Below are 16,064 nucleotides of genomic sequence, written 5' to 3' on the forward strand. Positions count from 1 at the left end.
AACCTCGGAAGAGGGCTCTTTTGAAATGAAGTTCCTATATGCATTGCCTTTTTACGTAATAAAAGAAATGATACCATATCAGGTCGGCGTTTACTGCCATTTTATGCCACTAAAAACCCCTTTTTTACCCAAAAAGGGTCAAAATTCTAATGAATGGGAATTCTAAGATATCCAATCATATTTTCAAGATTTAAGACCCTAAGCAATAGGTATGCCATATGCCGAGTTAGGTGAGCCACCCAGCTCGACGAACCACAGTAGGGTAGTGTTTCAATCATGTATCTAGGACTTGTGCTTATTTTTCCCACCAAGTTTCATCCCGATCCCTCCACTCTAAGTGTTTTCCAAGATTTTAGGTTTCCTCCTCCCATATCCCCCCCAATGTCACCAGATCCGGTCAGGATTTAAAATAACTGCTCTGAGACACGATATCCTTCCAAACATCAAATTTCATTAAGATCTGATCAACAGTTCGTAAGTTCAAAATACTTCAATTTTTCTATTTTTCCGAATTAACCGGCCCCCCACTCCCCCCACCAGATGGTCAAATTGAGAAAACGACTATTTCTAATTTAAGCTGGTCCCGTCCCTGATACACCTGCCAAATTTCATCGTCCTAGCTTACCTGGAAGTGCCTAAAGTAGCAAAACCGGGACCGACAGACCGACAGACAGACAGACCGACCGACAGACCGACAGAATTGGCGATTGCTATATGTCACTTGGTTAATACCAAGTGCCATAAAAAATTATTTTCCTTGTTGTCCAGGAGGGCTTTAATTATCTTGTATTGGGTTACCAACAATGCTGATTTCAATGGTGCACTTTTCATTTTTTCTGGTACTACTTTAGAGGGATTCAAAACTCTTCGTCAAAATTTTCTTAAATTTGCCTCTTGGACAACTTTTTTACTATGGAGATTAGTCAAAGTAATAGCCAAATCAAAGTTAAATGACAATTTTTTTCTTACTAAACAGTATTTAAGTACTTGTATGATATACCCCTACTTAATATTCTTCTTCTTCTAATATGTTTCTCTGACACCCAAATCTAATGAAATATACCAAAGTAAGAAAAAAATATAATACTTTATCAACAAATTTGGGGGGGGGGCAAAGTATACTGGGTCTGCATGCCTAGTGTGTTAGGTAGAATTATTCTGTATATTATGTAATCAGAATTGCTTTCTAACTTCATATTGTCCATACACTTTAACCCTACCGCCCCCCACCTATTGTGCAAATATATAGCCCAAATTATATTTTCCATCTATTCTGTCATTTTTCTTTGTATTGTCTCGCGCTAAGCTGAAAGAAACTAGCGAAAAACAACCGGCTCAATAATGCGTCAATGAATGAACAACTTGAGCGGTAGTGGGTTTATCATATATGTACCAGTTTTTATTTTCGAAACATTTTTTTTTATTCTCGTTGATATGGGCTGAGGTTAGCTCTAAACTCGGTTGCAGCTGTCACCGCAGCCAAGAAAATACATGCATTCAAACAGAAAGCATTTTAGCTGCCTCGGAGTATATCTTGCAAATTTTTTTTATTGCCACCTCCATCATTTTGTCCAATATCAATTCTGATACGAGCTCAACAGTGAGGCGTTAGAATTAACACATAATTATCAACTTACATCAGTTTTGAGAATTGTATCTGTGGCATAAACACGTCATCTGTTTTTATAGTTTCAGAAATTCAACAAGAGTGTGTCAAAAAACAGTTTTATTATAATCGTTGGACCTTGTCAGACTCAGAAGCTACTTGAATCTTCTCTAAATTCTAGACGCGCGATACAATAAATGAACAAAGGGGTTCCAATCCACAAAAATGTAGGGGGGGGGGCAAGTACAATTTTTATCTCAAAGAATGGAATTCTAACTGTTTCTGCATTTTAGATAAGGAGATTGGGGAATTTGGATAAACAAAAATCCTAATAATCTTAAGATTTAGATTAAAGTATGGACAGGTGGATTTGACCAATCAACCGAACATATTTCGCTTAACCGAGTGTGAAATTAATACCCGTTTAACAAAATATGTATACTAACTCAAACCCACGTGTTTTCTTCCACTATAACACAAAATTCTCTCAGTCTTAATGAAACGCTAGAGTTTTTTTTTGCAATTTTTAAGGGCTACCAGTAGAGGGTTGGTTGATGAAATTTAATCTAGGTCAGTTAAAATTAGACCGCCCTATTATCTGAATAGAAGTTTGAATTAAAATGTTTTAGAATATATTTTCTGAATCTATTTGCTTCTAGACATGACCGAAACTAGGGGGTGGGAGATGTTACCCGGTTTGATCCCCTCCACCCTCTGAAATTTTTGTCCGACTCGTACAAAAGTAGCAAATTTACATGTAACACATCTCCACGCATTTTTTTTACCCCCACCCCCCTCGAACAAAATATTGAATATGACCCTGCATCCGAGATTTTAGTAGACTGTTAGTCAAGCATATTTCAAACACCGTAACCTCAAAGTGCTAACTTTCAACACCAGATGAGTAGCAGTTCGATACCATTAGGCAAGTACATGGTTTATGTTTATAGTTTTTAAACACTGATTTTATGTGCAAAAAGTGTGCACAAAGAAGGAATCTGACTATATGGACTCTAATGTTGCAGTTTTCATTTCAGAAAAACGTATGTTTTTGCAATATCTTTAATTAAAAGAAGTTTTGCTTTTACCTGCCGGCAGCCGGTACATTACATTAATTCAGTAAGTTTAAAAGTAATGATCAAACTTGAACTCATTCCATTAATCACAAGCAGAAACAAAGCTATACAATATTTTGCATTCTTGGGAGCATTCACGGCTACCAATTGGGAGATTTTAAAGTTTGTAAAAGAAATTGATAGCCTACGGCATAATACGCACTGTCTATTAATCCAAAAACAAAGTCTTAATCTGAAAATGAATCGGTTTAAATATGGTAATTTATAATATATGAGCTTCTTTAAGGTTTGTTTATGATTGTTCAAGAGAGAACTACTATGGATTTATAGTAAGTCATGGGTTTAACTACGGCAGTCAGAGAGGCTCCAAGGTTAAATTATCTTAGATGAGGATGCTGAAGAGGTTTTGTCAATGACACGTAAATTAAAATTCTTCTCGGTGGGAGGGGGGGAATATCAGAGTGGAGCCTTAAAAAAAATCATAAACTATTAGACGAAATAAAAACGATAGTATTGAGAAATCGTAAAAACCTAGGGGTATGGGATAGATTACTGGTCCGAAGACCCCTAGAATACGATGTTGTCCTTTGATTGCAGGTACTCTTTTTTCCCTTTTATTCTTCGTATGAGTTATTTTTCATGTTTATTGTCGCTTTTTTTTCTTCCCAAGCACTTATAAATTTGTTTTATTGATTAGAGCTTCCATTATTATTTCTTAAGAGTCTGATCAACTTTCTATTTGTTGGCAACTTTGAATATGCTTTAGTCTAGTATGTATCTCGTGGTATACAATCTAAGCCATTTTATGGGTCATCAACAGGCCTGTAAAAAGAAATTTACAGGAAAATATACCGGGGTGGTAAAATATAGATTTTGCTCAAATTGATACCCCAGGTTTTTTTTTCTCAAGAATTCCATTTGAGGTTGGTCATAATTGTGCTCCGTGGGTAGTAAATTTTCTCATCATTTCCCTCCCCTAAGAATTTGAAATTCCTTTTCGAACTAAAACATAGATCAGGCTTGATATTTTAGGGGAAGAAGAGTTCTGCAGGCTAGAAGAATGCGATTGCGCAGAAAGAGGGATTTTGGCAAGTTTCCCGCGAAATCTCGAAAAGTTTACAATTCCTCTTATATCTCTTAGAAATTCGATAAACTCATGTGCATACTTTTGAAGTTTCTTTTTTGCATCTACACCCACCACCCCAAAATAGTGGCCCCGTTCGAAATGTGCTCCTGCCTAGATGGTATTTCTAGCAGCCCGTTCAAAATTTGATGTAAACTAAAATGTTTCTATCTTTCACGTCAAGACAAATATTTAAAAAAAAACATTTTCAAGGGGCTACAAACTTTCGAAAATCATGAATTCTGGTTGAAACGAGCAAAGAGTTGTGAAAGGGTGCTGCCTATGGTACGACGGGGTGTGGTCTCGTAAAAGATGCCAAGCATGGTAAAACAAGTGGCGCTCCAAAATATGTACCAGATGGCCAAGAGTGGTTGACCCTCTGGTATTCAGACGCCTTTTGGCAATCAATCAATATTGAGTTGATTTATGGGGGTTGATGAGTTGTTGAAGAACTGATCAAAACGAACCAAAATTAAATTAAAGCTTAATTAAAATGAAAAAGAAAGTCACTGGTCTAACTCGGGTATTTTTGAAACCGATGTGCAATGCGAATTAATAATATAAATATGAATATGTGCATGGATAAAAGAAGAATAAAAAGGATAAATTTTCTAAAATTGCGTGTAAAATGAAAGAACAGACTTTTCAAAAAACAGATCGTGTTTTTGTTTTTTACCAACAGGACATATATTGCAAATAATTTTTACGATTTATTTAAATTTAATCAAGGAAATTACCATTTTTTGCGCTAATAATAAAAAAAAGACTCCCCTTTGAGTATTAAAAAAATTGTGGGTTGCAAAAAAAATAAAGGAAAGAAAAAAAAGAACACTTTTCAACCAATAACTAATGCGTACAAGCACTGACACATGTACATGGGAGGGGATAATCTTTTTATATGAAAACTAAATTGCATCAAATATTATTTCCAATTTCTAACCCTTTATTTGATTACATAAATCAACTGTTTGGGACTATTAAGTTTGCTTGAAAACTATTATCTGATACTATCCTTAAGGAAAAAGCATATATTACTGCTCTAGAATTCGGGGGACGAGAACAGGTTTTGAAACTAATACTAAAGATGGCCTTTACTAGATAAATGAGGATGGCCCTACTAAATAATGCGGATAAATGATCATGAAGAGGGCGATTAAATAACGAAAAAATGTATGCACTCTTGAAGTGTTTTTTTTTTTTTTTTTTTTACCTGTGTTTTAAGACCAGTTTACAAGTCTGTAGAATGTTATGTAGGAGAAATAGTGTTTTTACCTGCATTTTTATGACTGACTCAAGAGTCGGAGAAGTACCATGACGGGGGGGGGTGGATGAAGCCCCTTAATACGGCCCTACGGAGAGTCCATCCACTGCAACCAACATATATTTTCTAAGGTTCATTTAAATCACATCTCAACGCATCTTTATGCTAATTAATCTATGACTTAATCCTGTAACGTCAATGTTTTATAAGTAGTAACTTTGACCTTATTCAAAACAAACAAAAAACTAGCATCGCATCATAGTTATAGGCTTATATTTGTAATATATATAGCCGGCTATATTTATGATAAAAGGAAGGCCTCCCGTGGTGTTTTTTCAGTAAATATTAGCCACATACAGAGTTCGCCTAATTGAGCATTGCTTTAATTCGGCTTATGAATTACAATAGGAGTACAAAAGCGTAAGACTCAAGAAATAGTTGTTGAAAGGATTAAATAGGCGTAACTGAAAAATTAGGCAGACCAAGAATTAAATATCCATTTGCAAATATGGGCATAAAAAACTGGACCACCGTAATAGCTCCAGACGTCTACGTTCCTTATAAACCTATAATTCCTTGTCTTAGTTCAACTAACAATAAGCTTAATGGACTGTTCCATTTTAAATATTGCTTCTGAAGTTGTAATTGCTGACATACAAAGCCAGAGTGTTTTCGCAGCGAAACGTTTGCTATCTAATCTTTTGGATGTATAATTAAACATGATTTTTACTGCTGTGTTTTTAAGTTGGAAACAATAAAAACTGGTTCTGTTTATATTTTTTCTACGCATTATTTATTTCACATGTGCGCGTATTTATAAGTATGCAGCTTTAACACGAAATCAGTCTTTTGACTTGTCGTCTAACAGATCCTCCCTCCCCCACAAGATATTAATCTTTGCCAAAAAATTTTAAATGTAAGTCTACGTAAGTCTTCTAATATGACATTATAAAAAATTTTATAATAAAAATTTTAAAATTTTATAATATGACATTATATAAAATTTTAACTGTAAGTCTTCGTAAGTCTTCTAATATGACATTATAAAAAATTTTATAATAAAAATTTTAAAATTTTTAATTTTAATATTTTATAATATGACATTATATAAAATTTTAACTGTAAGTCTACTAATATGGTGATCATGAATAAAAGACGCACATAAGCTTGATTCTGAAAAAAAAAATATTTTGGGCTGGTAACAAACGTAGGGTGTCATTCTGGAAAGTAATACTAAAATATGTCACTATTAGGGACATACTCGAAGAAGGGGGGGGCTCAGAGTCCACTCCCCCCCCAAAAAGACCTGATTTTTTCATGTTTTTAGGCATTTATTACTCAGATTACCATTTTTATACCTCCCCCTCCCCCTTCCTGAAAAAAATCTTACGTGCGTGCCAAGTTACTATGCGTGAAATATTTCGTAAACCGTTTTAAATTATCAAACATGTTCATACAAATCTCCCTGAGACAAAATGTCAATATATATTTAGTGGGACAACTAAGGGATTCATACTATTTAGAGGTGGGGGCATTATTTAGTATATATCCATTTCCCCCCTTTTTTGATTGAAAACTTGAGATAATAGAAGCAGATTTTAGATAACAAAATAATAATTTACGTATCTATCTTGTAGCCTTCAATGGTAAAAGAATCAAAATGAAATCTAGCTGTAGACTCCCCAAAAGATTTGCATAACTTGCATTTAGGAGACTTTGTCTTTGTTTTGTATGATTATCTAGATTTTAGCCCATTTTTATTTTATTTTATATTTGAGACTGAAAACTAGTAATCATACAATTTTTATGCCTACCTTGCAGCCTTCACGGGTATAGGAACCAAAATTAAGTCCAGTAGCAGGCTCCACATAAACTTTGCATAGCTATAACATAGAAGAGCTTGCGTTTTTGTATGATTCTCTACATTGCGGCCCTTTTTTCATTTTATGGTTATGGTAAAGAGCTAGATATATCATACAATTTATGTATTTACATTGCAGTCTTCACAGGTTGGGCTAAGTCACCAAAATGAAATCGAGCAACAGGCTCCCTGCAGATTTTGCGCAACTTCAGCGCAAGATAATGCATATTTTTTCATATTTGTCTACATTTTGGCTAATTTAATCATGTTACTTTTGAGATGAAAACTAGAAACATTATACAATCTACATATTTACCTTGCAGCCTTCACATGTAAAGGCACCAAAATGAAATCCAGCTGCAGGCTCCCCACATACTTTGCATAACTGATTCATCTGAAAGAAATAAAAATAAATGTTCGTTAATTTGCAAAATAAGAAGAAAATTACCACATTTTACATAAAAGTAATAAAACCGTACATGTTCTGTAAACATATTCAAAAAGTAATATCTGCTTCTAACTTCCTCCATAGTGCCTGATAATACTAGTGTACCTCACATCTACACAAGAAATAGGTGGGCTGACGTAAAGCTTTTAAGATTTAATATTAAAAGACTGAGAGGTTTTTATGGGTCCTAAAACATACCACTAACCCGAAACCAATTTGTAAAAGGCGAGAAACTACTCTAATATTTGATCATTTTTGGTATTGTAACAACTTCAAATACTATCTTTGACTTGCTCCCCAATATACTGAAGCATGACTATAAAATTACAATAGACGATGAAAGAAAAAACGGGCAAGGGAGTTAGATTGTTGTTTATTTGTGAATTTATATTGATTTTTTATATGTTCTGCTGTGGGGGTTCTCTTTCTTTTAAGCTGACTTCCTTATTATTTTTATTATATTATAAACGTTATATACATAGGCTATATATATGTTTGTATATATGTATATATATATATATATATATATATATATATATATATATATATATATATATATATATATATATATATATATATATATATATATACAATGTATATAAAACAGATAAAAAATAATATAAACACATAATAAATATAACATATATATTTCTACATATTTTACTACGTATGTGTGAAAAATTTAATATAACCTATATATAGTATAGTTCTTCTGCTTTTGTTGTTCTTGCTTTGTTTCTTTTTATTGTTATCGATGTCGTTCTGGAATTTATATCCAGCGCCCTCCGATGGGGATTTTGATGCGTTTCCATTTTTGTCAGTTAACTATGCCTAAAACAATAAAATTGCTTGACAACGACAGTAAAATTATCTAAAATACATCATTACGTGCAAAAATATGACGCTAGGGAGTGTCAAAATGTCCATATTGTTTAGTCCGATATTTAATATCTGACATATGAAAAAAAAATGTCTTAGCAGAACGAATCTTATGAAGAACTGAATATTTGCATTTTTTTTAAACTGAGCCAGGGAAAAGAATTGCTGGACTAGAGAAAAAATAGTCAAAAACATAAAGATTAGGCTTGTCAAATTCCGAAAAGTTTCTACTGGAGTTTTAATTTTTGTTCTTGAGTTCCTTCGGATGCTTTCAAGAAGAAGTTGCTTAAAATTTACAATTTCGATTATTCGAAGTAATAAGTACGTATAAAGACTGAATTAGTGCGCAAAGGGCTAACCAGCCAGAGGAAAGTCGCTAAAATGTAAAAGGATAAAGATCATCCAGAGCCATTGATATCTTTTTTACAGGGACAGGTAGCAATTGTGGCACCCATCCTTGCGATGGCCGGGATTAAGCCCCGGACCTAATATTGCCAAGAAGAGATCCATTCACTACGCTACCAGAGGGTTAACCAGAATTGGTAACTATTGAATTCCTACCATAATTTGGTTTGTTCCGAAAAACGTGTGTACATTCTGAGAGTTATCACCTTAAATTTTTCTTCTTTTTTAGTACCTTATAACGTGTTTTTGTTATGTTTTAAACTAAAAAATTTTATCTAAAGACCAAATTATCTAGAAGGGCTTAGCTTGACTGTGAAACAAAAAAGTATTGTGTAAGAAATATTAAAATGGCGCGAACGGAATCTTTGGATTTAGAGATAAACCAAATAGAACTGGGAGGAGTTACCATCTATTCAATTTTTTTTTTTAACTAAATGAATGTAAGATGCATTTACTGTTTCAACTATGGTAGTTCAAAATCCGTTATATGATATTTTGCTTAATTTACATTTACAGGTCATCCCGTCAATAAGTTCTATTAATTCCCCTTTTTCAATATTACTTGGATTTCCATATATTTTTAGAGGTTTTGTTTCACCCAAACGTTGTCACCGTATATGCCCATTTCTCACTCAGACAAATAGTAGGGAAGTCGAATGTTTTATGTATAAATTAGTTTTGACTAATTAAAACCTAAATTGTAAAATAAACGGTCTATATTAAAAGTTGCAAGGTCTAAAAAAACAAAAATTGGTTTTATCAATTTATTGTGTATTGTATGATACGCAACATAACACCTTTGTATTGACACACAGCGGGCATAGGTAAATTACTTTTTTTCAAAAATTTGAAATTTAGTTCAAGAATTAAACTAAAACAAAACATTCCTGAGAAACAAAGCAAAATCCTCAAAACTTTCATACTGAATTTTATAAGATTAGCATCTTTATTCTATACACATTTGTGCATTCAATTTTCGTAATATAACATTCAAAAATCTCTTCTTGAAATTCATCCCCTTCCAAATTACCTTTCTTCTGCCCAGGGGCATCGTTGGGGGGAGGTTAAGGGGTAGGACAATTGCCCTCCCCCAAAAAATATGGAAAAAATCATTATACATCCCATTTCCCTTGACTATCCAGATAAGGACTCCTCTCCCCCCAAATAAAAATACTGGAGATTCGCCCCTGCTTCTGCCCTGGCTATCAATACAAATTAAAACATTTAAAGTGACCTATATTTATTACCGGTTTTTTCTTCTTTACACATTCGTGGGAGCGGGTCATATTGAACCGGCTAAGAACATTTTACCATTTTAACATTTAAAACAAAAATTTTAAAACAAAGACAAAACTTTTTTAATAGATTAGAAGCTTCATTGCATGTCCATTTGTAAGTCTTTTTTTCGTTCATGTTAAACACGGTCGTGTGTTTAAACACGGTCAAGTGAACACAATTTTGGCATAAGATCTAAAACAGTTGCCCTACTACGAATTTTACACCGAATTCCCAAATCCAATCAGAACCTACAAATCACCCAGAGTTCTTGTAAAATATTTTTTAAACCATGCTTTCAAAAGCTTGAATTTTCTTTTTATAGATTGAAGAAGCGTTAATGGGTGAAACATAAAATTTGAAACTTTAAAAATTCCCAGATCCAACTTTATGGACAATCAAAATGTGCTTTCATACACCATGTTTGTTTTTTGTCTGAAACACAAAAAAAAATCCATTAAAATTTTCAAAATATTATTACCATGACTTTTGACACAAAATTGTCTTCAACAATTAAATTTTTTGTAGCAGATTAAAGCAGGTATTGATAAACACTATGGCATTACTGCATTATATAAGATATCTAATATTTCTCTTGACTTAGTATCCATTAGATACAATGAAGTTTTGTGTCTGGTCTAGTTCAGCTAATTCTTATTACCTAACTATTTTATGTGTGACAATTCGTACAACTGTAATGTGTTATAACTTTATAAGACATGCACAGGATTTACATAAATTCAAAAAAGAAACTAACAAACGTGATTGGGGTTTTCAACATTTTTTTTTGGGGGGGGGGCTTCATAAATGCGCGACAAGAATAATTTGCTTCGAAAAATTAAATTTTCTTACTATCTCTATATGTAGCTTCAAGTACCAAGAAGGTCAAACAAAAACAACTTTTATCTCCAGGACCAGTATTAGGTATATTCACCTGGAAATCGCGATTCGCCAAGATATTTCATGCGGTTGTTTCAAAATTATGAAGATTTTAGGGCAATACTATATTTCCGTCAGTGTTGCCATATCAAGCCGTAAAAAATAAGCATAACAGATTACTTAAATTTGACAAAGATCTTCGTCCGTAAAAATTATACATTTGCAAGCTGTTGATTTCCAAAGACAACTATGTATTCAGAGGAAAGCTACAATTTCTACAATTTTCTCTTTAGCTGATCTTCCATCCACGTCTTTTTTTTAATTTAGAACCCTCTACTGCCAAAAACTGCATAACTTCATATGGAAGTCTTATTCATTAAAACTGTCTTCCAAGTTTTATAACATTTTTTAAGAATGTTTGTAAATATCCACATTACTAACTTGAAGAATCATAATTCATTGTCGCCGTCCTTGGCTATTTAGGGAAGTAGGCAAGGAATCTCAGCCTCATAGCAACATGTTACTGAATGCCATATAAAAAAATCGCACTTTATTTTTCCCTCGTTATATTTCCTTCGCTTAATTTTCCCTATAAAAGTTTACTCCTTACATTCCCTTCTAAACTTAAAAGATGCATATGAAGTAACCCTTTTGTTCCGGTAAAAATAACGGGACAGTCATTTATCAATGTCACTTCATATAATCCTAATTATCTACAACTAAATACCGTCCAAGTTTTTGACAAAAACACTGAATTCACTAAAAATAATTACCAATTTGAAAAATAAGCACTTTTTACAGACACTAAACAATTCTAGTAACGCCAAACTGTAAATTGTTGACGCCAAGGGTTAATAAAAATTGGAAATACGCGAGCCCATAAGTATTTAAATAATTCAAATCGAATTAAATTTTTTATGAATAAGTTATGCCAGTCTTCTCCATGAAATACCTTACTGAGCTTCCGAGATATATTTCAATAAATTCCAGCTTGCGTTGAAAGTGATTTTGATGAGGCCAATGCCACTCACTGACACCATTGCCCGTTCATGTAATTCAATAGTGTATAGATTTTTGAAATGGCGACTGAACTGAATAATAACAATTACCGATTTAAAACACATATGTTTATTACAAACACTAAACATCTCTAACAGCTATAAAGCCTAAACTGTTGACGCCAAGTGTTAGAAAAAGGGTATGTCTCACAAGGCTATAAGTATCTGACGCGGGTTTTTTCCTAAAGCTTTAATTACTGATCAATCTTTAAGTTTAACTAAAAAAGTAGCACAGGAGCAAGCGAATCTTGTTTTTGTAAAGCGATGGAGGTTTCACTGATCGTGGAACCTAATCTGGAACAAATCGCTTTCTAGGAAAGACACACTAGTGTTCACGCTGAAACCAAGCCGGTTCTGCTATTTTAATTTTAAGCATAAATGACGCTTTACTGAATGTTGAATATGTGCGTTATTACTTGAAGGTGATAGACAAGATCTAGCAAAAAATGTAATTATTTACATGTTTTGTAAATTGTATTTTATGATTAATGCTTTGTTTGCATATGTTAGAATTATAAATCAAGTTATTAGATGACAACACAATACGAGTATAAGATAAAGATTAAAACGAAATAAATATGATTATTAGAAATATTTGACATATAAGTTGGATATTAACCCGAGATCTGCATTTCTTAGTCAAGGGGTCACCGACTTTCACAAATCACGTACACCAGGTAGGGAGTGCCAATCATGGCAAAAGTGATTCGAGGATGGTTGAACTGTTCCAAACGTTATGGGGATCGTGTGATATGTGGTAGAACTGTACTACACGTGGTAGGTTTGTGCAACGCGTGGAGGAACTGTGTGGCATATTTGGCGCTCCGAGATATACACCAGGTTACGGAATCTGGGTGACTCCTCCTTCTTGGTTAGATTATATTTCGGAAACACAAAAAAGATTAGAGTTTGTTTTAATCGTAAGACATTATACAAAAAATTTCGACTATATTCGCAATGCTAATTATTCAAATGTTAGTTGGCCTACCTGATTGGAATAGATTTAAAACTTTTCCTTATGGGTCAGATGAGGTGAAATGAAGCCATAAAGGCTATTAATGTTGCCCGAGTCAGCAACATTGCACTAACAGAACTAGATTGTTATCTAGGGTATGTAATCGCTTCCTGGAAGTAAGGGCTTTCACCTCATAGGGGCTTTTAGGGACTTTTAAAATTTTATATTTGATCTTTTTCCTGGAAGTTTCATTCATTTGGCTCTAATACTATCAACAAAATATTAAGCTGCCCAGCAATTGTTTTCCGTTTTCAATAGTACATATAGGCAATATTCGTTCTTTGGCTGTCTTCAATGCATAAGAGTAGCCAAGGACATTTTTTTTTTCAGTGCAGTGCAGCCACCCAGAGAGGTTGTGCACTCCTCGTTTAAGAATAAATATAATAATATTTTACAATAAATAGCTCTATAAAATTGCAAAGAATACTTTACCATAAAGAGCGAGGTATTGAGGAGGGGACAAAACCCCTCATATATGTAAAAATTGTTTTCCGTTTTGAATAGTATATATGCCATATTTATTCTTTGACTGTCTTCAATGCATAGAGTAGCCAAAGACACTTTTTTTCTTTTAGTACAGTGCAGCCACCCCTAGAGGTTGTGCACCCCTCGTTTAAGAATTTGCTCTATTAGAACCGGTAATCTGATAAGTTTCTTTACTTTGGGAAAAAGGAAAGCACAATGTCTTATCTAGTATCTTTCATCATTTTTTTAATAGATATCCTACACCCATAGCCTTTTTGTTTTAGTTCCAAAATCTCTGATCAGAATTTGCTTCCACGAAATAACAAGGAAGGTACCGCACTCTTGCAAATTTTCAATTTTGGTCCCAAAATCTTTGATTTCAAACTATATCCCGTGGGCAGAGCTGTTTTGTAGTTTTGCATTGTCATTACGTGACTAAGGCTACGTAAGGTAAGAATGTAAAACGGCCTATGATTAGTCAACAAAGAATAATTCACCAATCAGAATCAAGTTTACATTCTTACGGATCTTAAGTAAACCAGTGTGGTAGGTCCACTTTGCCAAAACTACTGTTGCTGTCTTACTGCTAGTGTAAGACAGAACTATTAAACTATTCAGATAATTAAATTAAAAAAAACAAGTTTTTTTTAACTGAATTTAAGGAGCGACAATAAAACTTATAGCAAACAGAAATTATTCCTTAAATCAAAGGGGCTGTCCCCTCATCAATGCCCCGCTCTTTACGCTTAAGTATTTTATTGTTTTAAAAACTAGAGTTGTGAGAAAGAGTCAAACTTCAGCGTAAAGAGCAGGGCATTGAGGAGGAGACAGCCCCTTTCGCACACAGAATAATTTCTGTTCGTTTTAAGTTTTGATGTCGCTCCTTACTTTCAGTTAAAAAAAACTTGTTTTTATTTAATTCCTGGACGTTTTTGAATTAATGCAGGTTTTGATTTTGGCTCAACTTACATGAATAATTAAAAAACAAATTGCATATTAATTTTACTTTTTTGGCTAAATCGCTTTCTCAAACTTTTTATCGGACGGTTTTGAGAAAAAAGCGGCGGGGAGGGGGCCTAGTTGCCCTCCAATTTATTTGGTCACTTAAAAAGGCCACTAGAAAACTTCATTCTATTTACGGACGTTTTTATTAGTAATTAATACACATAACTTACAAAATAAACTTACGTAACGAACTTCGTATATTTTTATTACGTATATGAGGGGGCCCCCTAGTCAATACCTCGATCTCTAAACTAAAGTTTTATTTTGTTCCAATTCCTTAAGAATGACCCCTGAATCACAAAGGCTGTTTAATTAGAATAAATAGCTCTTTTAAAATTGCTAAAAAAACATTAGCGTAAAGAGCAAGGTATTGAGGAGGAGACGAACCCCCTCATATACGTAAAAATTTCTGTTTGTTCTAAGTTTTATTTTTGCTCCTTAATTGCATTTGAAAAAACTTGTTTTTTCTATTTTATTTCTGAATGTTTTTAAATTAATAAAGGTTTTGATTTTGGCTCACCAAACATGAATAATTAAAAAAAAATTGCATATCAATTTACTTTTTTTGGCTAAACGGCTTTCTCATTAATCGGACGATTTTGATAAAAAGGGGCGGTGGAGGGGGCTTAGTTGTCCTCCAATTTTTTGGTTACTTAAAAAGTCCAATAGAACTCTTAATTTTATTTTAAGAACGTTTTTGATTAGTAATAAATATACATAACTTACAAATTAACTTACGCAGTAAACTTCTATATTTGTATATTTTATTACGTATATGAGGGGGTTCGCCCCCTCGTCAATACCTCGCTTTTTACACTAAAGTTCGAGTTTTGTTCCAATTCTTTAAGAATAACCCCTGAATCACAGATGCCGTTTCATTATAATAAATAGCTCTTTTGAAATTACTAAAAATACTTTAGTGTAAAGAGCGAGGTATTGAGGAGGGGACGAACCCCCTCATATACTTAATAACTTCTCTTCTTTTTAAGTTTTGATTTTACTTTGTAATAATACTGAAAAACTTGTTTTTTATTTAATTTCTAATTTTTTTTTTTAAACAATGCTGGAGAATCCAGCGCCCCCTTCTGAGAAATTCTCTTCCCCCATGATAAATTCCTCCATGGAAAGATTTCTGACGTGAACCCCTCCCCATCACCAGAAAAAAAATCCCCCTGAAAACGTCTGTATACTTCCCACTAACCAATACTATACATAAACAATGGGCACAGTTCATAACTTGCCGCCCTTCCCACGGGGACTATGGGGGATTAAGTCGTCCTAAAAGACATAGCTATTGGATGTTTCAACCATGCTGAAAAAAATAGCTACCTTGAAATTTCGATCCAATGACTTTGGAAATAAATGAGCGTGGGAGGGGGTCTATTTTCCCTCCAATTTTTTGGTCCCTTAAAACGGCACTATAACTTTTAATTTCCGTTAGAACGAGCTCTCTCATAACGTTCTAGGACCATTGGATCGATACGATCACCCCTGGGAGAAAAAAAAGCAAAAAAAACATATAAACAAATAAACACGCATCCGTGACCTTTCTTCTGGCAAAAAATACAAAATTCCACATTTTAGCAGATAGAAGCTTGAAACTTCTACAGTAGTGTTCTCTGATACACTGAATCTGATGGTGTGAATTTCCTTAAGATTTTGTGACTTTTCAGGGGTGTTTCCCCCTATTTTCGAAAATAAGGCAAAT

General features: G+C 33.6%; 1 protein-coding gene across 5 annotated transcripts in view; it reads right to left on the reverse strand.

The window, feature by feature from the left end:
• LOC136034900 (vitamin D3 receptor-like) overlaps nucleotides 1-16,064 on the reverse strand; it is a 31,762-nt gene that overhangs the window by 12,392 nt on the left and 3,306 nt on the right. For 4 of the 5 annotated variants that reach the window (XM_065716393.1, XM_065716395.1, XM_065716394.1 and 1 more), the window contains exon 2: nucleotides 7,244-7,321. In XM_065716393.1, the coding sequence (XP_065572465.1) occupies nucleotides 7,244-7,321 (78 nt within the window). Of the gene's footprint in view, nucleotides 1-7,243; nucleotides 7,322-11,765; nucleotides 11,850-16,064 lie in introns of those variants that run through there. The other variant, XM_065716398.1, reaches the window with a different exon arrangement.

This window comes from Artemia franciscana, chromosome 13 (genome assembly GCF_032884065.1).
Source record: "Artemia franciscana chromosome 13, ASM3288406v1, whole genome shotgun sequence".
Taxonomy (NCBI): Eukaryota; Metazoa; Arthropoda; class Branchiopoda; order Anostraca; family Artemiidae; genus Artemia; species Artemia franciscana.